The sequence below is a fragment of the Durotheca rogersii genome (genome assembly GCF_024521655.1).
Source record: "Durotheca rogersii strain YMJ 92031201 chromosome Unknown GGS23scaffold_30, whole genome shotgun sequence".
Classification (NCBI taxonomy): Eukaryota; Fungi; Ascomycota; class Sordariomycetes; order Xylariales; family Xylariaceae; genus Durotheca; species Durotheca rogersii.
In genome coordinates, this window is record NW_026251261.1 from 379,405 (window position 1) to 405,882 (window position 26,478).

At 36.8% G+C, this 26,478-nt stretch overlaps 1 protein-coding gene across 1 annotated transcript; it reads right to left on the bottom strand.

Moving 5' to 3' along the window:
• Positions 1-22,426: 22,426 nt before the first annotated feature.
• On the bottom strand, positions 22,427-24,777 carry GGS23DRAFT_615897 (peptide N-myristoyl transferase; the record flags this gene model as incomplete). Its single annotated transcript, XM_051520743.1, has 4 exons — positions 22,427-23,075; positions 23,128-23,513; positions 23,567-24,152; positions 24,248-24,777. The coding sequence occupies 4 exons, from the start codon at positions 24,775-24,777 to the stop codon at positions 23,060-23,062; spliced, it is 1,518 nt and encodes a 505-aa protein (XP_051368409.1). The 3' UTR covers positions 22,427-23,059.
• Positions 24,778-26,478: the final 1,701 nt, after the last annotated feature.

Sequence of the window (26,478 nt, forward strand, 5' to 3'; positions counted from 1 at the left end):
CGGTTAGATCGGCGCGACGTACGTTTCTATGAATGGAGGAAAGGGAAAAGGAGGGAGGGATTCCGGCGGAGCAAGGGAAAGATATAATAAAAATAAAAAAATGTTACGTAGCTGGCGAGAGCTAAGTTAGGGTTAATAGGTTATTCGCAAAGGGAGTAATAAAATAAGGGTAAGAAGGTATATATTAACTAACTAGAAAAGAAGGAAAGCTACTAGAGAGTATAGAGCGATCTATAGGTATATATAGTAGTACTTAACTAGCTTAAGTAAGCTAGGTAGTTCCTACTAAGGGTATATACCTACGTAATATATCCCCTAGTTAAGCTTACGATAGTAAGGTTAACTATAGTCCTTTACTTACGATAATAGCCTAAGGGGTTATTCCTTAGTTTCGTTATGCCTCGTTAAGGTTAATCGATTACTAGGTACCCTATCTCGGGCTCCCCTATATCCCTTTATCCGTATATACTCCGGTTTATTACTAGTAGTATTTTCTCCTAAGTTATATACTCTTCGTATCCCTTACTTAGTACTCCATAGTTTATTATAAATAAAAATAATTACTCGTATAATTACTCGCTTTCGATTAAGCGGTAGTTAGCTATATATATAATGTAGTAATAATCGCTCTAGTATTAATACTAAGATTTAATTTCCTTTATTACTATCGCGCGCGTTCGCGTACGTTACCTATACTAACCGATTCTGCCGTTTTTCCTACGAAGGCGGTTAAGTATAAATATATCTAGGATTTCTCGCTTTCGAATTAAACGTACCTCTTTCTTTTCCTTTCTTCCCTAAGTTATTTATTATAAGTATATATACCTAACTATAATTAAGTAATTCTATTAATTACGTAATCGTAAGTTAATATTATTAATAAAACTTCGTTAATTTATTATCGTAAGGTAAGTTTACTTTCTTTATAGTTTACGTAAAGCGTAACTCGCGTATTATACGAGTCGTAATATATTCTTATTAAGCAACCGTAGGATAATAATTTAACTTATCGCGGTAAGGGTTATTATTTATAATTAATATATTATTCTTAGTATTAAAATATCCTAAGATAATAAAGCGACCGTTAATTACCTTATATTAATAAGTAAGAGGTTATTTAAGATAATCCGTTTATTATTTATTCGTTATTTATTAGTAGTAATATAATATCGTAATTAACGATCTCTTAATATATCCGATATTTAAAAGCTTCGTAAGATAGTATTAGCGCTTTAAGATACCGTAGCCTCGTTAGAGTAAAAGATATTTGGCCTTTCCGCCGCGAGCTCCTAGCTTATTTCCCGTATTCGTACGAGGGATAGCGTTAGAGCTTCGACCGGTAGCCCCGCTCGCCGCGGAAGGATATCTTTTATTCCCGGGTCCGGGGCCTTAGTTATCGCTTAGCCTCTTAAGGATTCCTTTATCGACGAAGGCGACGTCGATATAATCGTACCTAGCGTTTCCGCGTAACGTACCTAGGCTTTAGTTACTTACGTTTTTTAAGATACCGTATCCCGAGTTATTAAGGTTTCTACCGACGAATCCTTTAAAGAGGAATCTTTCGAGGAAGACTCCCCTTCCTTATACGAGGAAGTAATCGAGGAAGGCGACCGCCTAGTTATATTAATTACTCGTAAGGTTTCTTTACGTAAAACCCGAACTTAAATTTACGTATATTAAATTACGTCTTTTAATAATATCGTTATTACTCGCGTAACTTAAGCGACCGTTATTATTATTATTCCGATCCGTAGTAATATCGTAAAACGAGAACGAAGATAAGGACGAGGCCGTAACGCTTTCTTAGCTCCCGGAGCTATTACCGTTCCCGTTATTTCCTTTAGTCCGGCCGTTCCGGCGGTTCCGTTTAATATCTCCGTCGCGCCGGCCGCTTTAGCTTTTATTACCGCCGCCTTAGGAATTACTTCGGTTACCCGTAATCGAAAGTACGGAACTCGTCGTATAATTCCTTACTTAACCTACGTACGTAATACGGCCTAGAATAAGTTTACTAAAAAATACTTCGATTCTTTCTAAAGTACCGGCCGTTATTACCGCTACTTATCCGGTTACGCTTACGTATTTCTATAAGTATTCTTACTTTCGTACGTCGAGGTCTAAAGCTAATATTATATAGGACCGACGCTTTAGTTTTACTAGCTACTTATTTTATCGTCGCCTATATCGAGGCTTCGGCCGATATATAAGCTTTATTTTACGTTAGTTAATACTTACTAACGTTATTTATAAGTTCTTAAGCTCGTTACGATAATAAAGAAGCTTCTTACGTTTTATTAAAACGGAAAGTAAATACCCGCGGTTCTTAAGACCGTAAAGTCGCGACGAAGCGTAGCTAACTCCGGTTAGTTTACCTAACTAAGCGTAAGTCTTTCGGCTACCGAACTATTAACCGCCGTAGCCGTATCCGTCCTTAGCTTTATACCTACTAACCCTTTTATTACTTCGGCTAACGTAAGTAACGTCTCCGCCGCCTTATTAACCGTAATACTTAACGCGGCTTCGTCGGCCGTCGCTCCCGAGTAAGAGTTAAACGTAGAAATAAAAGACGTTAGAGGAAAGGAAGAAGAAGAGGAGACTTCCGAAGACGAAGAATAATCTTTTAAGGAAGTAATATCTAAAATCGCTCGCGGTTACGCGTTTATTTTTTTTAAGTAATATTTATACGAAGTATTATACCGATAAGTTAACCGTTTATACGAAGAAATTATTAAATATTAAAACGAATCCGCTAATACTCGTATCTCCCGTTAGTCCGGCCTTACTTATTACTTCCGTAGTTAAGTTCTTTATCTTAAAGTAGCCTTTCTATATTAGAATCTAGGAGTAATACGAATTCGGTACTTAACGGTAAGGAGAATTATTTCTATATAGCGGCGGTACTTTATATCTATATATTAGCTAATTAAGGGAAGAATTTACGTACCGTTAATACTTACGGCGATTCTTTAAATATTATCGTAATTATTTTTCCGCGAATATCCTATAAGTTAAGTAATACTTTAAAGTACTCGAACGATTAACGTAATAAAGCTTTCGTAAGTCCGTTTATTAGTATTTAGTTAGTAAGGAGGTAGATTACTTCGAAGGTACCTTTTTAGTACTCCTAACGTAACTATATATTCTATATATTTATATAACGTAGCCTAGTATTAATCCTTTTTTTCTTCTTTATTACTAGTCTTATTATTTATTAGTTATCGCTATATACCCTTTAAAGTTCTCCTAGCTTTAGAGTAATATCCCTAAAGAAACGTTTAAGAGCTATCGTTTCCTTAGCTATATACTTTAATACGAGTAATTTAGCTTTAATCGTCGATTTCGATACTATATCTTAGCGAGCGGCTCTCCATATAAGAGGACCTTTAAATAAGGATATTACGTATCCCTAAGACGACTTTTTTAACTCGGAATCGTTTATAAATAAAGCGTTACTATTAATTAAAAGTACCTAAGCGTTATTACTCTTACCCTTATACCTAATGCTAAGGAAGCGAATAATATATAGATATTGTAGTGGTGCGGTGGATCTAGGCCACGTAGCCTTTTCGATGTGTATTTATATGGGTCGCGCACTCATATTTTCATCAGTTAGACTTAGACCTATAGATATTACGACCTACAGCTATTCACTCGTTTCTTGCCATGCCTTTCTAGCCATCCTCGATTGCCGTTTCCAGTCCCCCTTTCCCAGCTGCCGTTTTCAGCTGGCCGATCAACCGATTATAGCTGTTTACAGCTGTGATCTTGGTTGATCGGCACTGGGCCAGTTGTTGGCAGTTGGGCAGTCCTTGTTTCGTGCCTCCATCACAGCGTGCCCACGCTGCTCCTGTTTAATATTTAATCGTTTAATTAATCGCTTTAAAGTATTAAGGTCCTAGATTAATTAGAAAGTAAGATAATTAAAACGCTACGAAAGCGACGTCTAGGCGTATTATAATTACGCTATAAAGTAATAACCTTACTTTCTCCTAGTATTCCTTAACTTATTATTTCGAAGTAACGCTTATATACTTTACTAGCTTTATAATTAATAATAATATTATCGGAAATTAATTATTATCCGTTAGTTTAAAGCGTTTAATAATCTTCCCGATATAAGCGTCGTATATTAAGGTTATAATTCGTACTTTACGATTAGGTATTACCTTAATCCCTAAATATTACTTTACTAGTCTAAGCTCTTTCGTTTTATAGGTATCCTTTAACCCCTAAGTTACCTTTTATGCTATCGCTTCTAAGCTTTTATAGTTTATAACTAATATATCGTTTACGTATATTAATACGAAGATTTCTCGTCCTTTTATATAGAATAAGTACGGCTTCTCTAGAGAGCTCTAAAATCCTAGGCGGTTAAAGGTACTTTCGATCTCCTTAAATTAAAGTAGGGATAAATCTCTAAACCCGTATACTACTTTTATAGCGAAGGCGTATTTTTCCTTTTCCTTAAATCCGTCTAATAACTTTATAGGTATAAGGTCGCTCTCCGGTCTTATTACGTTAAGGAACGCGTTTTTAATGTTATATTAATTAACTTCGAGGTTAAATTAAGTTACGATAGCTATCATTATACGGAACGATTTCGCTACTAACGTAGCTACGTAAGTATTCTCGAATAACTCTTTAAGCTATAAATCTCTTCGCGTTATTAAGCGCGACTTATAGGTAGTAAGGAAATTATCTTCGTCGAATTTATAATCGAAGACCTATATTAATAAAATTAGCTTTATTCTTATCCGTTCGCGATTAATAATATATTATATTTTAATACGTAGGAAGGCCTTAATCTTAGATCTAGCGTTTTCTTTAAATCGCTCTCTTAATAAATACCTATCTAGGTCCTTTTATATCTTTAGCGGTTTAAGTAAATCGTCGCGGTAAATTCTTATCTTATTAAGCGATACGTTTAATCGCTCGGCCTTCGTTTAATTAACGGCTATTACGAAAATTAAATATAGCGTAATATACTTATCGTAGCTCTTTACTTATTATCCTTCTAATTAATTAAGCTAAAAGGTTATTACGAAGTCGAGCTAGCGATCTCTTAAGAAGTTACTCCTAGCCGTTAGGTTACCCGATATTACGTAGACTTTAGTACTTAAGCTATCTATTACTCTATTCTTTTCTAGGCTTTCTCTTCTCTTCTTTTTATTATAACGAATAATAAGAAGATAGACCTTTCTCTTACGTTACTTACGTTAAATCATTTATAGGAATAAGCTATATTACTCCTCTTCTTTAAAGGAAGCATAAGTTTCTTTAGTTAATTACTTTAAAGGCTATTCCCGAGTATTTATTCCGTCGGCGAAGTATATTCGCCGCTCCGGACTTTCGGTACTTTTACTAATAACCGTACCTAACTTTAGTTACTCTATACTCCTTATCGAAGTATTCTTACTTCCCGTAACTTCCGTAGGTACGATTAAAGTAAGTCTTAGACTCGGGAGCCCGTAGGATATATCCGCTTCTTTATTTAATTTCTCCTAAGTTTCTACTTCGAGTTATTTTTATATCTCCTATTCGATTAATTCGAATAGTTTTATTATTTCTTATAGTTATTCGTCTTTAAACCTAGCTATTTCGTATTTTAAATTATCGGAATTTATCTCTAGTTCTTCTTCTAAAGGCTGCCCCTTTCCCGAGCTAGGACCGGCGGATTAAGTCGTATCTAGATCCTCGTTACCCGAGGTAGGCTCGCTACCCCCGAAGGAAGTTAGCTCGCTACTTAACTTTCGATTAAGTAATACGAGCGAATCCTATAGGTCTAATACTTCGATAATTAATTAAATAACGTTATTATTTATACGTATCGAAAGATTTATTCGGATAATCTTTTTCCGTTTAAGTTACTAAGCTTTTAATTTATTTATCTAGCTATAAAACGTTTCTTCGTTAAAAATTATATCCCTAGTTAGGATTATTCTACTTAGCTTAAGAACCTAAATTCGGTATAGGTTACTAGTATAATATCCTATTAAATATTTAATATAAGTTCGTAGGTTTACCTTAAACCCTCTCCTATTAAGATCCTAAGTACGCTTTCTTATTAAGGGATACGCGCGATACCCGTATATATAAATACCGTTCTAATCCGGTCGTAGGTCGCTCGTTAGCTCCTTTATTACCTCTAGAGTATATTATCTAAAGTACTACTTAAATTAAATATCTAAGAGCTCGTAAGATATACGAAGATTATAAACTTAACTAAGGCTAATATTAATTAGATATACTGCGGCTTTAACGGTTTCCGGCTATAGTTTCTCTAATAGCCTTACTTTAATCCTTATTTTAATCGATTTAACGATAATGGTTTATCTAGCTCTCTTACCCCTACCGGTTAGCTCCTTAGTATTAACCGGCGGGAATTCGAGATAAATATCCTTTTCTATTACCTAGATCTTATATCCGGATATACCTTTAATGCTTATTATTAAACGCTCGTTATCGTAACGTATCTTATAAATTAAGAGTCGGAATTACTTCCGAACCTATCTTTTAAAGAATCGAAGAGTTCTTATTACTAGTAAACCTTGCTTACTTTCTAAGGTCTTAACCTATAATATTCCGTTAAATTTATCCCTAATTACTATAAGCTACTTAAACCCGTCATAACCTTCCGGGTAATTAAATAAATCCTAATATACCTTCTAAAAAAAACGTAGCGAGCGATATATTAATAAACGACGCGAGATTACTTTCTTACTTATCGCTTAATTATAATATTCGTATTTAATTATAAGCATACCGTTAATCTTAACGTTCCGGGCGTTTTTAACGAAGGCTCTAAGCGCCTTAGGACTAAGATACCTTACTCGCTATTACTAAAGTACCTCGGAGTCTTTTCTCGGTTTAATAATATCTCTCGATCTTTTCTACCGGACGTTTCTCTCCGGGAAATAAGGTATTACTACGATCGACGCGGCGCTACGTAGAATATTCGATAGTATTATAAATAATATTATAGATAAGACTTACGAATAAGAAGAGAATTATTTAAATTCGAAAAAAACTAGCTTAAAGCGTCGCTTTAGCTTCCTTATTATAATACTTTTCTCGAAGGTTTTATTCCTTAAAGTATAATTTAAACCGTAAAACTAAATGCTTATATTACGAACTTTCGCCTTAAAGATAATATTAACGTAGAAATCTTTAATAAGTACGACGTCCTTAAGCTTTAGATTAAAGATAGGCTTATTAAATTAATTTAAGATATACTTTTCGATAATCCTACGACCCGTACTAGTAATAGGAAAGCTCGTAGTACTAGCTTCGACCGTTTATCCGTCTTTAGCGGAAACGAACGACCCTTTTATTAAAAGATTACGATTATTAATAAAGTAAACTACTCTATAATTATCGAAGACGGTACTTTCCGATAATAGGTATCGGATTAAGTTTATAATAAAATAAATCCTAATCTAAGTAAATAGGTACATAGTACGTAAGTCGATTATTATTATGCTAATATTAACTAGCTAAGTAGTAGCGTTATTTCCTCCCCCGTTCCCGGAGCGATTATTAGGTATATTATTTACGGGAACGTCCTACCCCTAGCGGTTAATTTAATTTCGGAACTTAGCGTACTTAAGTAATTCGTATCTAGCTTTAATTTCTCGCATAATATTAACCGGGATCGGCTTTAGGTTACGTATAGTCTAACTAGTAACGGACTTCTATAGGATTCCATAAAAGCGAGCTACCTATAAATATAATTTACCTCTAAACTTATAAGGGCATTCGTAGCTCGTTACTTTTCCTTAGCCGCTATTATTACTTAATTTCGCTCCTAGAGTCGGTCCTTAGTAAGTTATTACGAAAATTCTATAACTTAATTTACCTTTTTACTTATTTTCGATAGCGAGAGCGTTAAATACGATACCTAATTACTTAAGGATCTTTAGTTACTCGCCGAATCTATTAGCTTTAATAAGAGCGATTAATATCTATATAGCTTAATCGATTACGATCTTAGCCCTAATTACTTCGAGGAAGTCCTTTACTTTTATAACGCCCTTAATTTCGTTAATATAATAAGCGTAAGCGCGAAAGAAGGCATATTATTATATAACGTAGAATTACTCGGGATTATAAGTACCTACCTTTATTCTCTAGAATACCTTACGGTATTCTCGCCTAACGAGCGTTTTAATAGCGGCTTCGGTAGAAGTAATTTACTTACGGAAGATCTTTACGAGGTTTTAAATAATCGGGTCGAGATCTAGGAACTATATTTCCATATTAGCTACCTTAAGAAAGCCTATAGAAATAGAAGCGAGAATCTAGCTATAAAAAACCCTATATTATTTATTAGTAATTATAACCTAAGCCTCGATCGTTATTTACTAGGAAACGAACTTATTATACGTTACCGTTTATTACTCTCGAGTTCGTACCTTAGGCCTTAATAGTTAATCTCCTCGGTCTTCGGTTAGGATCGACGCCTACTCGTAGATAACTTTCTTATAGTTTTCTTTAAGGAATTCGTTCTCTTAAGTAATATACTCCTTAAGAATACCTACTACGACTCGAGTAGCGTTAAACTTAGCTCTATCTAGATTAACGTCCTTCTAAATACTAAACTAAATAACTATCGACTTAAGCGTAAGGAACTAACGTAGCTACTTATCGTAAGCTCGTAAGTAAACGTTAATAGGAATCTTATCTAGAAAGAATTCGGACGTATTAATCGTTATAACGAAATAAGTAATCGATTATTTAGTACTTAATGCGAGAGTAGAGTACCGGTATAGAAATATAAAGGGAATATAATCGTAAGATCTAAGAAATGGATAAATATATTACTTACTTACGCTAGAATAACCTAAGTAATAATAGCTCGTTAGAAGTACCCCGGACTTATAACTATTACGTAACTAGCGAGAACTAAGCTAAGGTTAATAGGTTATTCGCAAAGGAAGCAATGGAATAAGGGTAAGAAGGTATATATTAACTAACTAGAAAAGAAGAAACGCTACTAAAGAGTATAGAGCGATCTATAGGTACATATAGTAGTACTTAACTAGCTTAGGTAAGCTAGGTGGTTCCCACTAGGGGTGCATGCCTACGTAACAAAAAAAGAATTAAAGGAAGAAGGAGAAAAGATAATAAGTTCAAGGTAAGAATAAGAATTTGAATTAATAATAAGAAAGATAAGCTAGAGATTAATAAGAATATAATGATTATAAAGGAAAGGGTTTTCGAAATAAGATACCTAAAGAGGAAAAAGAAAGGAAGAAAGGGAGACGTATTAACGATATAATTAGATATTCCTTTACGGCTAACGCTTTAGGAAAGCGCGTTCCCTTATATACGTATAGAGCTATAATAGGAAACGCGTTAGTTTATAACTTCCCATTATATATTCTTAATAAAGTAATAAGTATATACGTTCGTAGACTCGTAATTAAACGTAGGCTAAGGTAGATATTATCGAGACTCTCCTAAGTACGGTACTTACGACCTAAGTAACGTATTCGATTCTTTCGTTTTCGTCCGACCTTTCCTCTTATTTCTCGCTATTCTACGGTTCCGATTTATTTCCTTTCTTCCTTTCCTTAGGTTATTTATCTTCGTTTTAATTCGTTTTTCGACTTTTCTTAATTCTAGATTTATAATTTCGTCGTTCTTATCTTTCTTTTTCTTATATATATATATATATAATAAACCCTACTATCCAGAAGTAACTCCTTAAACTAAACTAGGCGTCCGTTCTTAAGTTATTCGAATAGCTTAAAGCTACGAGGATTACCGACGAGGAAATCGCCGGGGCGTTTAAAAAGGTTAAAGAGGATAAGAAAAAGGCCGTAACGTATTAACGGGCTAAGTCGATATCGCTACCCGTAAATCTAATAAATAAATAGCCTAACGAATCCTTCCGCCGGTTATCTTTTACCGAGGAATTCCGGGACGTTAATCGGTTAATTCCTAAGCCTTAGTAGGTACCGTATATCCCGTACTCCCGCCCGCTAAACTAAAGCCCGAAAGTAATTATCGGCCGGTAGCTCCGAGATATCGAAGGGATTCGGATAATAAATTAATAACGCTAAGTATATAGCTTTTAATATTAATAGGATCTATTAATCGAGGGCTATATTAATTAATGGTAAGATAATTCGTAACGTTCGGTTTATTTTCTAAGTAGGCCGACGGCCGGCCGGTATATTACGTAGGAGATCCTAAGTAAGGATTTTTAAGAGGTTACCTACTTTTAAAGCTACGTTATATCCTTCGTTTATTACGTTTAGTTTTTTCGTCGTCGGACGTTATTTATAATGATTAATAATAAGGGGTTAATTAGCGAATATTTCCGTCGATTAGCGACGGATCCTCGTTACGTCGTTAATTTATTCGTTTAATAATATAAGGTACTTAACGAAGTACCTTATTAATACTACGAGCGCCGGCTCGCCTCTTTCGATACCGCTAAATACGTAGGTATATAACCGTTCTTTTCCTATCGTTCCCTAGCCCTTAATCGTATCTTTAGGTACTCCTACGGTATTTATCTTTTTTCTATTAACGGAATACGTTATAAGTTCCGGAACGAGCGGTTTACCTACCTACGGGTAAGGATAGATCGTAACCCCCTTTTAATAAAGGATCTAAGCTAGGCCTTATACCCGCTTATGATACGGGTAACGGGAGAAGAGTTATTAGCTATAATAGATTCGAAGATCGCTACGTTCTAGGGGTCGGGAAGTAAGTAAGTTTTTAGTTTTCTTAATAATTAATAAGTAAGGAATAAAGTAAGGGGATTAAAAGGAAAAGAAAGGTATTAATCGGCGGGTATATATTACTTCTGGCTTATTTTTAAACGCGTATTTCTTTTTTTTTTCCTTTTTCTTTTACTTTTACTAATATAAATTACTTTCCTTACTTTTTCTTTAAATATTAAAATATACCTATATTAAAATATAATAGTTACGTAATACTAGGATATTAATATCCCGGATTCCTAACGATAAACGTAAAGGATAATTTATCTAAGTATAAGAACGCGTTAATGTACGTTAATAATTTATGGAAATATACTTTCTTTTAAGGTAAGAGATAAGGAAGGAGTATTTATTAGTATTATAATTTAAGGTTTTAATTTTGTATATAGGCTATCGGTTTAATAACTATATAGTAATAACTTCTTTCCTCTCTTACTTAGGAAAGCGATTATATATTAAGTTCTTAGGCTTTATTATTCTTTAATCGCTATAAGTAGGTTATTTTAAGGTACTATAGCCTTATCGTATTATAATAAAAGGATTATTTATTAAATCGGATCGATTTCTTTAATTTAGGTTTATCGTTAGGTATAACTTCGTATCCTTTAAGCTTTCTATTTAGTATTTTTATTATAATTCGTACCTTATTATTCGGGGCTAATTATTCTTCTTCTTCGTCGTTAATTACCGAGGATATAAGCTCCAGGCCTTCTTTAGCTTAAGGGTCGTTAATAATCGTCCATTCTTAGTTCTTATATTTAATCGGTAGTAGGCGTATAATTTATTCGTCCTCCTCCGGGCTCTTTAGCTCTTAAAACCCGTTAGTATCTTAAATAAATTTCCGTAGTTTATAGCCTAAAACCGGGTATAATAACGTAACTTTATCCGGTTCTTTAAGCTTATAACGATTATAGCCTAGATCTTCGGCGATTAAATACGGTTCCTTCTAATAGTACTTTAGTTTTACGGCTATCGATTTATTTATATATCGTAACGTATCGTATAATAATACGAGGTCGTCGGTTTTTAAGGGCTTTTTTCGTATCCGGTAAGCGTTTTTTTCGTCCTAATACCGGGTAGCTTCCTTATATTTAGCCGCTAAAACCTTAGCTACGGTTAATATATCTTCCTAGCGTCTTTCGATTAGTCGTACGCGTATAGCTAAAAGCGATTCTCGGTCCGGGATATTCTTTTAATTTATAATACGCTAGGTCGGGATAACGGTTTTTATCGGGATAATAGCCTTACGCTTATATATTAATTCGTATAACGACATTCCGTATAAGCGCGTCGAAGTTTTATTTACCTATATAATTACGCTTAATAGGTTCGTTTACCTCCGATTATTATCGTTTATATCTTTTATAAGGCTTCCGCGTATTACTTTATACTTAACCTCGATTATATCCTAAGATTACGGGAAATAAGTAGTACCGATTTTAACTTTAGTACCGATTAGCTTTATTACTTTACGGACCTCCTTTTTATACTCGGAATTATTATTACATTTAATTATTAGCGGTACGCCGTACTATAGGAATACCTACTCCTAGAGAAACTTAGCGATCGTCTTAGAATTTATTTTTTAAATGGCTTAGGCTTCGAGAAAGCCGGATAGTTCGTTTCGTGCTTCGATTATTACGATAAATCCGTTATTTATTGATATATATTATACGTTTATTACTTAATAAGTAAGAACGTTAATTAATTCGTTATATAAGGCGGGATCGACTTTTCGGATATTATTTCTTTTTTAGTATTTAAGATACGATTTAACCTCTCGGGCGACGTATTCGAATATATCGTATTAATAATATAATTTAACTATCCGATCGTAGGTCGAAGTACGTTCCTTATAACCGAAATCCTCGTAATAATCCTTAACTATAGCTTTACGTAATTTCTCCTAGTCGATAACTCGTCGTATGCCCTTATGTTTCTCGGGCTTCCTTTATAGGATACCTTCTAAAACGACGTATTTAAACGCTTCCTTTTTAAACTAGGTCTATCGCTTTTAATACCTTACTAATTAGTTATTTCTTAGTCGGGTAAGTAGTTAAAATCGCGTAAGAAACGTTATTATTTCTTACGACTTTATCGATTATTCTTCCGGCGGTTATAGCGGTAAGGCTTTATCGCTAGATTATTCGACGACGTTAAGTAATACGATTATATTTACGTATATTATATTAAGCTATATATTAATAAAGTCCTTTATATCTCCTTTTTATTAATCGTCGTCGTCGTCGCTTAGGCCGTTAGGTTTACCTAAGAGACCGTCCGTAGCGGAGTATCTTTTGCCGGGTATATGCTAAATATCGAAGCTAAATATCTTAATATAAGCTATCTACTTAATAAGGATAGCGCTCGAGAAACTAGAGAATCCGTCGTTAAGCTAGGCGATTAATACTTTAGCGTCGGTTTTAAGTACGAAGTAGATACCGTAAAAGTAGTTTCGAAGCCGTCGTAAGGACTTAACGATTCCTAGGTACTTTCGTTTCGTAGCGTCGTAATTTAACTCTACCTCTTTTTAAATTCTTAACTTATATTTCGAAGGTTTAAAGTTACTTTTATTATTATCTTAACCTAATACGTAGCCTTAACCGTCTTTTAATACGTCGACTTTTACTCGGATTAGTTATTCGATAGTATAGTTTAAAATAATTAATACCGGTACGTTAATAAAAGTAATCTTAAGCGAATTTATAATATGTTATTAATCGATACCTTAAATAAAGTATACTTCCTTACGTATTAATATTAGGAGGGGTTTAACGATTATAGCGTAATAGTTAATCTATATCCTAAAGAAAACCGTAATACCGATAAAAGACCTTATTTCGTTTATATTTTTATATAACTTCTATTTTAAGATCTTAACTATTTTCGCTTCCGAGGGCTTTTTATCGTTTATACTATATAAATATCCGACGATTACCGTATTATTTTTATATTAAGTAAACTTAACGGCGCTAGTAGTAATACCGGTTTATTCGAAGTTTAGGAGGACGGCGTCGATATTCTTTAAGTACTTTAGGATAAAGCGTCGTATTTCCGGAAAAGCCTCTTGGTTATCGTATCTCGATACCGGCCTTTTAATACCGACGTCGTCGAAGAAAGGCTCGTATTTAATAGGGATTAAATCGTAAAGAATTCGTATAACGGCTCGGAGAAAAGCGGTAATTAAGTTCGTCGCGTCTTATAATAGAATCGTTATACGTAAAAGGCTAATAAAAGTAGCGAACGTAGTTAGGTTACGGTTCGTTTCCGTTAGCGTTACTTAGTCGTACCTAGAGAAAAAGTCGACGATTATAAGGATTAAATATATAACGAATTCTTAAGTAAAGGAGTCTTTATTTCGGAGTAGGAAGGCGTTACGAATAATTTAGGCGTTAAGTTTTATCGTAGAGTTAATGAGTTATAAATTACCGTCTTTTTTTTCGATTACGAATTACGTATTTCGATAAGGGCCGTAACTTTCTTCTAGGATTTCGTTCTTTAGTCGTATACGTAAGACTTCGATTATTCGTTCCTTAAGGAATATTAGCATAAGTATATCCTTAGCTTACTAAGCGTTATATAATACCGTCCTAATCTTATAATCGGGGTAAACCTTAGGTCGAATTTTCTCGATTTTAAAGAAATCCTAAGCTAAGGCTATCTCTCTTCGGTATAGGATCTTAATAAGTACGTCTTTCTCTTAATCAGTTAATTCCGTATCTAATAAACCTACTTTAATAGCGTTTAGCCTTTCCGTTATTAATCTATTACCTCGGGGGTTACTAGTAAATCTTAATATAATATTCTTATAGGGTTTATCGCGCTATAATACCTCTAGCGGCTCGTACTTCGACTTAACCTCTCCTAATACCTAATCCTTTTAATCGAATATTCCTAGTAGTATTTAGCCGTCTAACGGTACATTATTTACGAATTAAACTTTACGCGATTTAAGTTTATATATAGTATTAACTAAAAACGTACGTTTAGCTTAGTAAGTTAATTCCGAAATAAGGACTAGGTCTCGCTTATGTTATTTCGACTCTTACGTCGCATATCGAATTACCTTCGTAACGGCTTTACTAAAGACGTAAAGGAATTCTTCGTTGCTTAATCTAACGATCGCCTTATCTCCCTTATCCAGACTAAGTTCGAAGGCCGATAAATCCTTAGCTTCGAAAATAAGTACTACCTTTATATCGTCGTTATAAAGGCGGGTATTGAGGAGGAGCAGAGCGTACGCGATGCTAGAGACCCGGATAGGTTCACTCGAAAGTATATTCTATCGAAGGCTATAATACGTACGATGGTCTAAGATAGATGAAACTAGTGTCGCTATATTAATCGAGAGGCAAGGAATTTAATGTAGTTATCGTATCTTAGCTATGCCCCTTGGTCGTAGAGATATAGTGGTCGCTAGCCCGGAGGTATAAGAGATAAGGGAAGAAAAGGGGCAAAACGTAAAAGTCACTTATTCGGCTATAGCGGTACGACGAAGTAACTTAAGCGTCTGTAATTAAGATTGATATACTAATCGAAGAACGACGAATTTAATGGCAAAAAACGAATCTTTAATTAAGATAAAAATAATAAAGATAGTAATCTAGCTAAGTAATGAATTAGATAATAAGCATGGCATGTCCCGTACTTACGGGAGCTATGGTTACTTTATATAGGCATAAGGCCTATCGTAGCGTGTTACGTGATGCATCAAGAGGGTATGTCTTACCGCACTACTATAGTATAATTAATTTTAACTGAAAGGCTAGCGTCGGTCTCTAAGTACTTAGCTAGGAACGCGTTTTTAGGCCTATATACGCCATTAAAGCGGCCTAGGATATTAATAGTACTTAGTTTTCCTAATCGCCGAATATAAGGCTTAGTAGCGTATCGCTTCTTAAATTAATAACGAAAGGAACTATTATCCAGGCCGAGCTAAAGTTAACGGTTCCTATAAAGGTACTTCCGTCGAATTCGAGTTTTATACGGAACTAAAAGATAAAGTTTATACTAAGTAATAGGAGGTAATTAACGAACCTATCTTTAACGACGTAGATCGGTAAGCGAAGGTAATAATCGGTAAGCTAGATAAAACCGTCGACTATTCCTACGTATGGGGTCTTTATAGAGGATCTAAAACCTCGATATATCGCCTTAATACTAGTTATAAGGAAACGCTACTTCTTTACGTAACTTTCTACGATTATATTAAATTACGCCCTTATATCGATTACCGTAAATACGAGAGCTTCGTCCCCGTTAGGTCTTACGTTAACTACTAGCTTAAGGAAAGACCGGATATAGTTTCTAATATCCTTCGCGATAATAAAATTTACCGATATTTCATTCGAAGGGTTAATAAACGGGGCGGTATTTTACGGTACGCTAGGTATTTTAACGCTTTCTTCCCGATCCTTTTATATCTATTCCTTTATAATCTTAATAACCTTAAGCTAACCTTCGTTAATCTCTATAGCGCGTATCGTAAGGTACTTAACTACTTATTCCGAAAACCCGGGTAAAAGTTTAATTAGGTCGTCCTACGAAACCTCGAAGCGTTTTTTATTATTCTTATTAATTTTATTCCGCTAAAACTCTCTTAATGGTTCGTTAATAATCTTTACTTTCTTAGCTTAGTCGTTCGTATTCGAAGTAGCGTTTTTACCGGCTTTAGTCGGTTTACGCCTAAGCTATAACGATAGGACTTCTATATCCTCTTAATCGGGTACTTTTCTTTCGATATATTCGCTATTAGAATTTCTAGCTCGCTTAATTACGTTAACTTCGAATAAATCCGTCTTAATAATACCCTTATAATAATAGATACCTTCGTCGTTAATAAGACCCTTTATTTAATCATAACCTAAGATTCCTATTTCGTATAATTCGTAGCTATATTTACGTTCGATTATCTAAATAACGTTAATCTCCGACATAGCTCTAGGTATCTCTTCTTATTTCGGTATTATATCTTCGTTCTTAAAGTATCGTAAGTCGAGGGATATAAGCTTTAGCTTTCCGGCTAGATAATAATATGCTATCCTACGTACCTACTTTAAAGATTCCTTACTTTAATATACCTAAAATAGGATATAGTAAGCGATCGGTTCTCTTTTACGCTTAGCTTAGGTAATATTCGATCCTAGGATTAGTATTAATTCTAGCTTATCCGGGTCTTCGTTCTCGAAGTAATATAGTCGCTTATTACTCCTATAATAGAACCGATTCCACGTTATATTCATTAGTAGCGGGTAGCGGCTATAGTTATAAAGCCGATCGAAAGTATTATAAAACTAATATTCGAATTCCTTATAGTTATTCGATTAAGTTAATAAAATCCTACTACGTATACCTCGGTTATTTAATATACTACTAAGTTTAGAACCTATTAGGATTCTTCCGTTAGTTTATAGGTTATAAAGACTTAGGTTCCGAACCGCGTTTACTAGGAACGGGTTTTCTTATTAATATTATTAATCGATACTATACGTACCCTTAAGGCTATAAGAGCTATTCTTTTAACGGTAGTTCTACGAAGTTATCTTTATATTTAAATCGTTAAGTTAATCGTAGAAGGCCTATATATTAACTTCTTAACTAATACTTAGGTAGCCGTAAAAGGATTTAAACTACGAAGGAGGCGGTAATAAAGGTATCTGAAGGCTAGGAGACGTTAATCGTTAAACTATTTATATTATAGGCTTTTTAGGATCTTCGAAAGTTACCGTTTTATACTATCGTCGTTCCTCGGCTTAAGTCCTATCGGTAATTTATATTACTATACGACGTTCCGCTTACTTATAGAGCTAGGTATAAAGAGTCCGGTAGTTGATATTTCCGATCTTATTATAATCGTAGTTTCCCGTTTTATAGAACTTTATAATTAAAGATATCCGGAATTTATCGATTAGGTATCTTACTTTCTAGGAAAGCTTTCCGTCGTCGTTTACGAGACTAAAAAGACGTTTATAGTTTATAAGATACGTAAAAATCGCCTTAGGATCGTTAATTACGTTACTTCGTTTTAATTATACGAGTTTACGTTTAACGTTAGCTTAGCTTAATTTATCGGTAATCCTAAAACGGTACTTCAGGGCTATAACGATAACTCTTTAGATCGTTTAATCCTTTATAACGTGGTTAATACGCTTCCTAATAATCTTAATCGTAATCCATTTACCGATCTTCTTAATCTTATCGTCGTCGCTTATACGGTAACGGTTAAATAATCGAGCTACCTTCTTAAGTTATTAAATTACGTTACGTTTATTAAACTTAAGCTTAAAGTAATCGGTAGGGTTTAGGAATCTAATAGCTAGTATTACGATAATCGGGATAGTTATCGGTATATTCTAGTTATTAAAAGCCTCGTTATTATTATTCTAAAATAATGCCATAGGGATTAGCGGAATAAGTATAAAACCGCGAGTAAGGGGTAGTTAAGTAGGAGTTTTATTATCGTTCTCTTCTTCTTCGGGCGGATATAAGGACGGAAAGCTAATATCGACTCTTAAGGTTTTTATTAGTAGTTTAGTCTTTATTACATCGGGTCCTAATGACGATTTATTCCGTTTCCTAGCTATAGACTTCGTCTGGTCTAACGGTACGAGGTATAAAATAAAAAGGGAAATAATAAAGGTCTTATTATTTAATATAAGGGTAAAGGTAAGATAGCTATTATCTATATTCTAATACTTCTTCTTTAGTATAAGTATATTATTATTTATTATACTATCCCGATCGATAAGATCCGGGTATTATACGAGCTTCTCTAGTCGGCTAACGCCTAATTAAAATACGATACGTATTCCTTAGACTAATAGTTTAATTATTATAAATAAATCGACGATAATCCCTCCTATTAAGGTTTAGAACTTTTAACGTATAACCTTCGTTAAGGTAATACGTATAAGGAATAAATCCCGAGTAAAGAATCGCGCTAGATACGATACCGATTATAGCCATAAGCCGGTCTCGATCTAACGGAAATTATTTAATAATATTAGCGGTATTACCGCTAAGCGCCGTTTTACGCCTATATTAATACTTCTCGCTATATTAGCTATTAATTAGTAATATAAGGCCAGCCTATATATAGATATACCTATTAGCTTGACTTTAGTTCCGTTTCATTAATCCTTTATATCTACATAGTTTTATTAATATTAATTCCTAATTCTCCTTAAAACTATCGGTTACTAATAGCTATTAATTTATTAATCTTATCTATATTATTAATATTAATATCCATATTATATCGTATACTATATCGTCGAATCGCTACGCCTAGGTATCTTAAAATACTTCTAATATAATAAGTTATTAATATCTATACATTTAATCTATATCGATTAATAGGTTTAAAGGAAAAAAGAAGCTATCGTAAGGTCGGTTAGGGTATAATTATTATTAGCCTTTATCCGTCCTTAGTATTAATAAGGAAGTAACGGGTCGTATAGGTTATCGTAATTTATATTAAGGCGCTCGTACGTCCTTTATATAATAGGTAAATAACTATAAGGAAACTGCCTTAATCGCTATAAGCTTTATTTATTCGCACGAAATATACTATACTATTAACGGTTCGGAAAAGCGGTTAGTATTAAGGGCTAAATGCTATCCCTAATAACGGTAGTATTACGACGAAAGATTTCCTAGGCTTACGGATACCTCCCTATAGGTAGGTAAAAGGTTATACGAGGTTTACGTTAATCGCTACGAGCGCTATTTATTCGTCGTATTAAATGGTAATATCGATAGCTTAATAACGTTATAAATATTAATGGCTAAGTAACGTCCTAGCGGTAGTAATATCGTAAAAGTTCCCGGGCTTATACGTACCTTCTTATAGTAAATAAATAACCATAAGGCGGAATACTTTATTTAACGTAAAACGCGGACTACTTCGCGGGTTATATAGTAGCGCCGACGGCGATCGATATCCTTTAAATCCTAGTAGCGTAATAAAAACTCCGTAAACTAAAGGTTAAGGGGTCGAAAAAGTTATAAGGTAATCGCTATTAAGGAGGAATAAAGCGTACGCGATATTAAAAACCCGGATAGGTTTATTCGAAGGTATATTCTATTAAAGATTATAATACGTACGATGGTCTAAGATAAATAAAACTAATACCGCTATATTAATCGAAAGATAAAGAATTTAATGTAGTTATCGTATCTTAGCTATACTCCTTAGTCGTAAAGATATAATAGTCGCTAGCCCGAAGGCATAAGAGGTAAAGAAAGAAAAGGAGTAAAACGTAAAAGTTACTTATTCGGTCATAGCGGTACGACGAAGTAACTTAAGCACCTATAACTAAGATAAATGCATTAATCGGAGAATGATAAATCTAATAATAAAAACGAATCTTTAATTTAAGTAAAAATAATAAAAATAGCAATCTAGCTAGGTACTAAACTAAATAATAAGTATGGCGTAGCCTATACTTACGGGAGCTATGGTTACTCTATATAGGCGTAAGGCCTATCGTAGCGTATTACGTAATACATCAAAAGGGCATGTCTTACCGCACCACTACTCTATCTAAAAAGAAAGGAAATAAACAAAGGAGATACGAGCTACCTATATATAAACGATAGGGAGCTACGAGCTATATTACATAAGCGAGCTAAGAGCTATGTTAAGTAAGCGAGTAACTAGAGAAGAAGTAGGGAGCCATATATAGGTGGCTCTCTACGTAACATATATATATATATATTAAAATTTCTGTAGTATTACTAACAGAACAGACGGGTTATAACATAGGTAAGAAATTGATGCGTTAGTAGATAAATAGTAGTACATGAATTTTGTTACGTATGCTGCGGCTTTGTTAAATGCATTTCTTTTAAGGAGGTTGCATAAATTTTTAATTAATTAAAACGCATATACGGACTTTTAATAGATAAAAATAAAGTTTTCTATAAACTTATAAAGGTATTTACATAACTATTTACCCTTATAATTAGTTAGTATAACAGAGAGCTTAACGTATTACAACTATCCTCCGAATAAGATAAGAAAGAGTAATAAGGTAAAAGAATAAAGTCTAATATGCTACATTTTAATAAAGCCTATTTTTATTTTAAAAAGAATTAAAATATGTTAAATGTTTATTATTTTATTAAATTATAAAGTTTTTCTCATTTAGGATCATATGTAAATTAACTTAATATAAAAGTTGAATTAATATAATTAGTTGTAACCTCTTTTTATACTAACTTAAAATTTATCTATGCTTATAGTTTATATATTATTATTTACTTACTTTTATATATTTATAGTTTAGTTCTATTCCCTACCTCTTTATAATTTATATTTCGTAGTTTAATCCTATTTATATATAGATTAGTTAATGTTAATTTCTCATAGTTTAATCGAGCGTTAGTTTTTGCTTACTCTCTTTTCCTTTGCGTTCGAAGAAGCTCTAGGTTTTTAGCACGAAAGTATAAAGAAGCGCGGAGCGCTTCGACAATGTATCAATCAATAATCAATAAAGCCTCTTACTTTACTTCGGATAGGATCATATTTTATACTTATATATCTACTCTCGTTTTACTCTAAGCTTCACCTGAGTATCATAACGTTTCGCAACATCACCATGCAGACAAGACTCCTAATCGCGAAACATCTCGCCCCCACTGCTTCTCCATCCACTACTCTCTATCTCTCAGATACCGGAGCCGTAGGCACAGACGCGTATCTATATGGGTAGTATCGAAAGCAGCCCGGATGGGGTGAATGCAATGGCTACGATAGGCAGCGTTACACTACCTTCCACATGCACCGGTATATATATCGACCACCAGCTCCCGCAAAGGGGTCTAAGAAACCTTGGAATTCTAGATATATTTTATCTATACCGGGAGAGCGCGTCGCCCCCCTCCCCTCCCCGCTGCGTCTGTCTTCCTCTCTGTATTCTGAAACACCCACCCGGGTAATCTGTGAAGGGAACAGACGTTAGCCCGCCGTAGGAAACCCCCGACAACTATCGATGACGACCCGTGGATAGGCAGGTAGGCAGGTAGGCAGGTATTATCCCAAGCTTCGACCCCGGCTCTCGCGTCGATGCTGTCCTGTCGAGTGGATGCCCCGCGCCTTACGCGTCTCCGTCCTGCTCTCGCGTACAGTCATCGCAGAGACCGCCGGCATCCGACTCTTCTTCTCTCACAAATTCCTTTTCGTCGCACTCGCCTGTAGAGTCATATGACTCACAATTCTCGATTTTGACATCATCGCTGGTATACCACTACGATACGGACAGTCAGCGCTTCCGCTCGCAAGTAAGCCCCCTTGGATGGTTTCCCGAGCTCATGGGACGCGGTCTCGTAAGGCCCATAACCGCTTCTCTTCCCACCTTCCCGTAAGAAGCTCGGTGAGTCTATCTTCGACGGGTACGGGCAATACGGGATGATGATTGTGTAAGTGTCTGGGAAACGCATACTGCTCCGCACTCGTCGCAGTACCACTTTAGTTTCATGTACCCGCACATCGTGGATCAGCCGCTTGGTACTGTCTTCGGCCTCGACGGAGACAATAGTCTTTTAAGATAGTAGATCTTGTAGGGTTCCGTCGCCCCCGGAGCCTCGGCGGCAGGTTGGATCATGTCACCCGAAGAGCGCCACGAGCCCACGGGTCCCAATTTTGATTTGCAGTATTCGCGCTGAGTCGCGAGACGTGGTCATACCTGGAAACGTCCGCAAGCCGACTCGGTCGAGGCGATGGTATATCATCTGACCCTTGCCACGTGTGCGAGTGATTGCGGGCGCGATCCGGCCTCCGGGTTGGTATTTGACGAATCTTGCCGTGACCAGGGCGTACAGCAGATTCACACCTCAATAAACCAACAAGGGGATCGTCAATTGGTCACATATGTATACCTACATGGCGACATGGCAATTCCTTTCAATCCTATTCTATTGGATGACCCTGTCGGGATAGATAATGGGATCTGATTGGGGTGGAGGTGCTGAGGCCCTCCCAGGCTGCACTTTACATCTCGGCCTAGGAATGCGTCTACTCGCTCCAACAACTATCGGGAGTCCTTGTGAAGGGGGGTTGCCCGGAGGGGGTCACCGAAGCGAGAAGCAAGCTGAGATATCAAGGGTTGGCGGTACCCGAATTCACGAAAGGAGTAGATATAGGTCGGCCGGGTCAGCAACGAATCCTATACACCCTCCCCCCCCCCCCCTTCCCCCCCTCTGGCTCAAGCAACCGGGAACTTGGTATCCATAACGACAGGCCGCATGCGCCTATCTGCTGAGAGCCCGCCCCTGCACCAGGTTCCTCCACCATCTACACCGCATTCGAGTGCTGATTACATACGTCAAATTTGCGTCTTCCTGTTTACGGGTTAGCGGACACTGCTTCGTCGTTGGAGAGGCGGTGACGAACCCGATGCCACTCAGCGCCTCGGGATCTAGGCGATTTCTCTTATCAATCCCGCCCGCAATGGGGTTCGCCCGATAGTTGAACAGGTAATAATGCAACTGGCCGTCTCCGGGGCCGAACTTTTGTTCCTCCAGGAATAGGGCGTTGTCCATCAGCGACAGCGCGTTGTAGACATCGAATTTATACTGTTTACAGTACACCAGAGAGTCTGAAACCAGAGCATTAAGCCGAGCTTTCAAAGCTTCCCTGTCGACGGGTTTGGCCAGGCCAATTTCCGTAGCATAGTAGAACAGATAGGCTGCCTTCACGTTGGAGTGAGTAGAAGGGCCAATGACAGATGATTCGAGGCAGTAAAATGAAATGAAGTCGGTGATTTTCTTGTGGTCATCCTGAACGCCCGATTAACACATGTATGCCATGAGTCGACCCAGGGGGATCTAACCTCGACGACATAGGTCCAGACGACTTGGTCCTCTAAAGCATCCTTCTTATTGTGCAATAGCCAATGCTCGACCTCCTGCTTGTTGAACTCAGCGGCCATGTCGAATTTGGCCAAGTACCGCGTCAGGAGGTCCTGCACGGCGCCGACGTCTTTCTTTTGCATTTCCCTCAGCCCCCTCAGCGAGGTTCGGTCCGGCACGGCGTATTTTCTTATCTGGAACTGGGGCTTGCTGTTCGACGGCAAGGGACTGAATCCCACCTCGTACAGTTTCGGCCAGTTGATTGCCCGGTGAAAGTATCGGCATGTACTTACTGGCTTCGGAAGGACAATGCCACCGGTGTATATGGCCTGGAAAACTCCCTCTAGGTTGCATAGGCGCGTAATTTCCTTGATAAGCACGGGGGCCAAGCGCTTGGAGCGAAGCTTCTTGTGTATGCAGAGGAAGTTGACTTCGGAGGCGTGTAGAACTTTGTCTCGAACGCGCAACTCGACTGGGATGGCCGCGATGAAACCGACAAGTTTTCTTGACTGGCTGGCCCGAACTCCCCGGTACCATTCCTTTTTCCACCCGGGTGGCATCATCGCCCTGAACGTAGGCCCGTCAACCCCAAGCTCCGTCGTTTTCCCACAAGAGTGATAGAAGGAGAAGGCGGAGGCGTTGGTACGAGATACGAGACTCACCACTTGAGAATGCTGGTGGAATAGTTGAAGCGGAACATTGCTTCGTCATCCTCGACATAATGGCCATTCAGTAGTTCCCAAACCTCCGTCAGTTGGGCGTCGTCGAGCAAGTCTATCGTAGACCATTCGAATCCGTCCAGCAGCGGTGCGGGTTCCTTCGGGATCTCTTCGACAGTCTGGACCTTGATAGGTCCCTCAGCGACTTGTTCGTCGGGACTATCGCCTTCCCCGAACTTAGGGACGGGTTGGGTGGCCCAGAACTTGTACGCGCCCATATCCTTGACATTCTTGCCGCTGGAGGCAAGCCCCGTCATGATCTCTTGGAGGTTCAGGCGCTTCAGCGCCTCGGCAGCCGCACCAGGGTCACCATCGCCATGCCCGCTGCCGAGTTCGTGCGCGAGAGCGGGATTAAGATCGAGAAGTTGGGTCACTTGTTCATCGGAGAGGCCATCGATGGCCCTGTGAAGCTTCCTTGCGGCCTTCTCCCTCTCCTTCCCTTTGCCCTTCCCGGGAGTTGGTTCTTCGGACATGCCCGTGCGGTCGCAAACAGAGCTGTCTATTCGAGTGGCTTGAGGTTGCGCTCTTCAGAGGGGCGTGGTCAGAGGCTGGTAAGTCGGTATAGTAGCGCTTCGAATCGCCGTTGACAGGGAGACTGGTTCCAAGCAGGTAGATGATTACCTATATACAGAGACGGCAAGGTTACATACCTACCTAGCTAGGTCATATAGAGACAGTACCGTGGGGTAGGGTACGGAGTCGCATAGCTATATCTGGAAAAACCCCCCATTTTAAGGTGGGGGTTTCCACTTTTAATGTCTAGACTTACGTCCTAATGAGATAAGATATCTATTCTTAATGCATATTACCGTTAGGGTAATATTGTAGCTATGAGAATTTACATACTTAATTTTAAGGGTTATTCTTTATTACGTAGCTAGCGAGAGCTACGTTTGGGTTAATAGGTTATGCGTAAAGGAAGCAATGAAATGCGGGTAAGAAGGTATATGTTAACTAACTAGAAAAGAAGGAAAGCTATAAGAGAGTATGGAGCAATCTATAGGTATATATAGTAGTACTTAACTAGCTTAAGTATGCTAGGTAGTTCCTACTAGGGGTATATACCTACGTAATATACCCCCTAGTTAAGCTTACGATAGTAAAGTTAACTATAGTCCTTCGCTCGCGATAATAGCCTAAGGGAATTACTCCCTAATCTCGCTATGCCTCGTTAAGGTTAATCGACTACTAGGTACCTTATCTCGGGCTTCCCTATATCCTCTTATCCGTATATATTCCGGTTTATTACTAATGGTATTTTCTCTTAAGTTATATATTCTTCGTACCTACTACTTAATATTCCATAGTTTATTATAAATGAAAATAATTACTCGCGTAATTACTCGCTTTCGATTAAGCGGTAGTTAGCTATATATATAATATAGTAATAATCGCTTTAGTATTAATACTAGGATTTAATCTCTTTTATTACTATCGCGCGCGTTCGCGCGCGTTACCCCTATTAACCGATTTTACCGTTTCTCTTACGAAGGTAGTTAAATATAAACATATCTAAGATTTCTCGCTCTCGAATTAAATATACTTCTCTCTCTCCCTTTCTTCCCTAGGTTATCCGTCGTAGGTATATATACCTAACTATAATTAAGTAATTCTATTAATTATACGATCGTAAGCTAATATAACTAATAAAGCTTCGTTAATTTATTATCGCAAGGTAAGTCTACTTCTTTCATAATCCGCGTAAAGCGTAACTCGCGTATTATACGAGTCGTAATATACTCCCATTAAGCGACCGTAAGGTAAAAGCTCGAGCTATCGCGGTAAGGGTTATTATTTATAACTAATATATTACTCTTAGTATTAAAGTATCCCACGATAATAAAGGAGCTCTTAACCTTCTACTAGGACGGAAAGGAAATACCCGCGGTTCCCGAGACCGTAAAGTTACGACGAGGCGTAGCTAACTCCGGTTAGTTTACCTAGCTAGGCGTAAGCCCTTCGGCTACTAAACTATCGACCGCTCCCGCCGTACCCGCCCTTAGCTCTATACCTACTAACTCTTTTATTACTTTAGCTAGCGTAAATAACGTCTCCGCCGCCTTATCGACCGTAATACCTAGCGTAGCCTTATCGGCCGCCGCCTTAGAGTAAGAGTTAGACGTGGAAATAAAAGACGTTAGAGAAGAAGAAAAGAAAGAGTAATTTTCCGATAA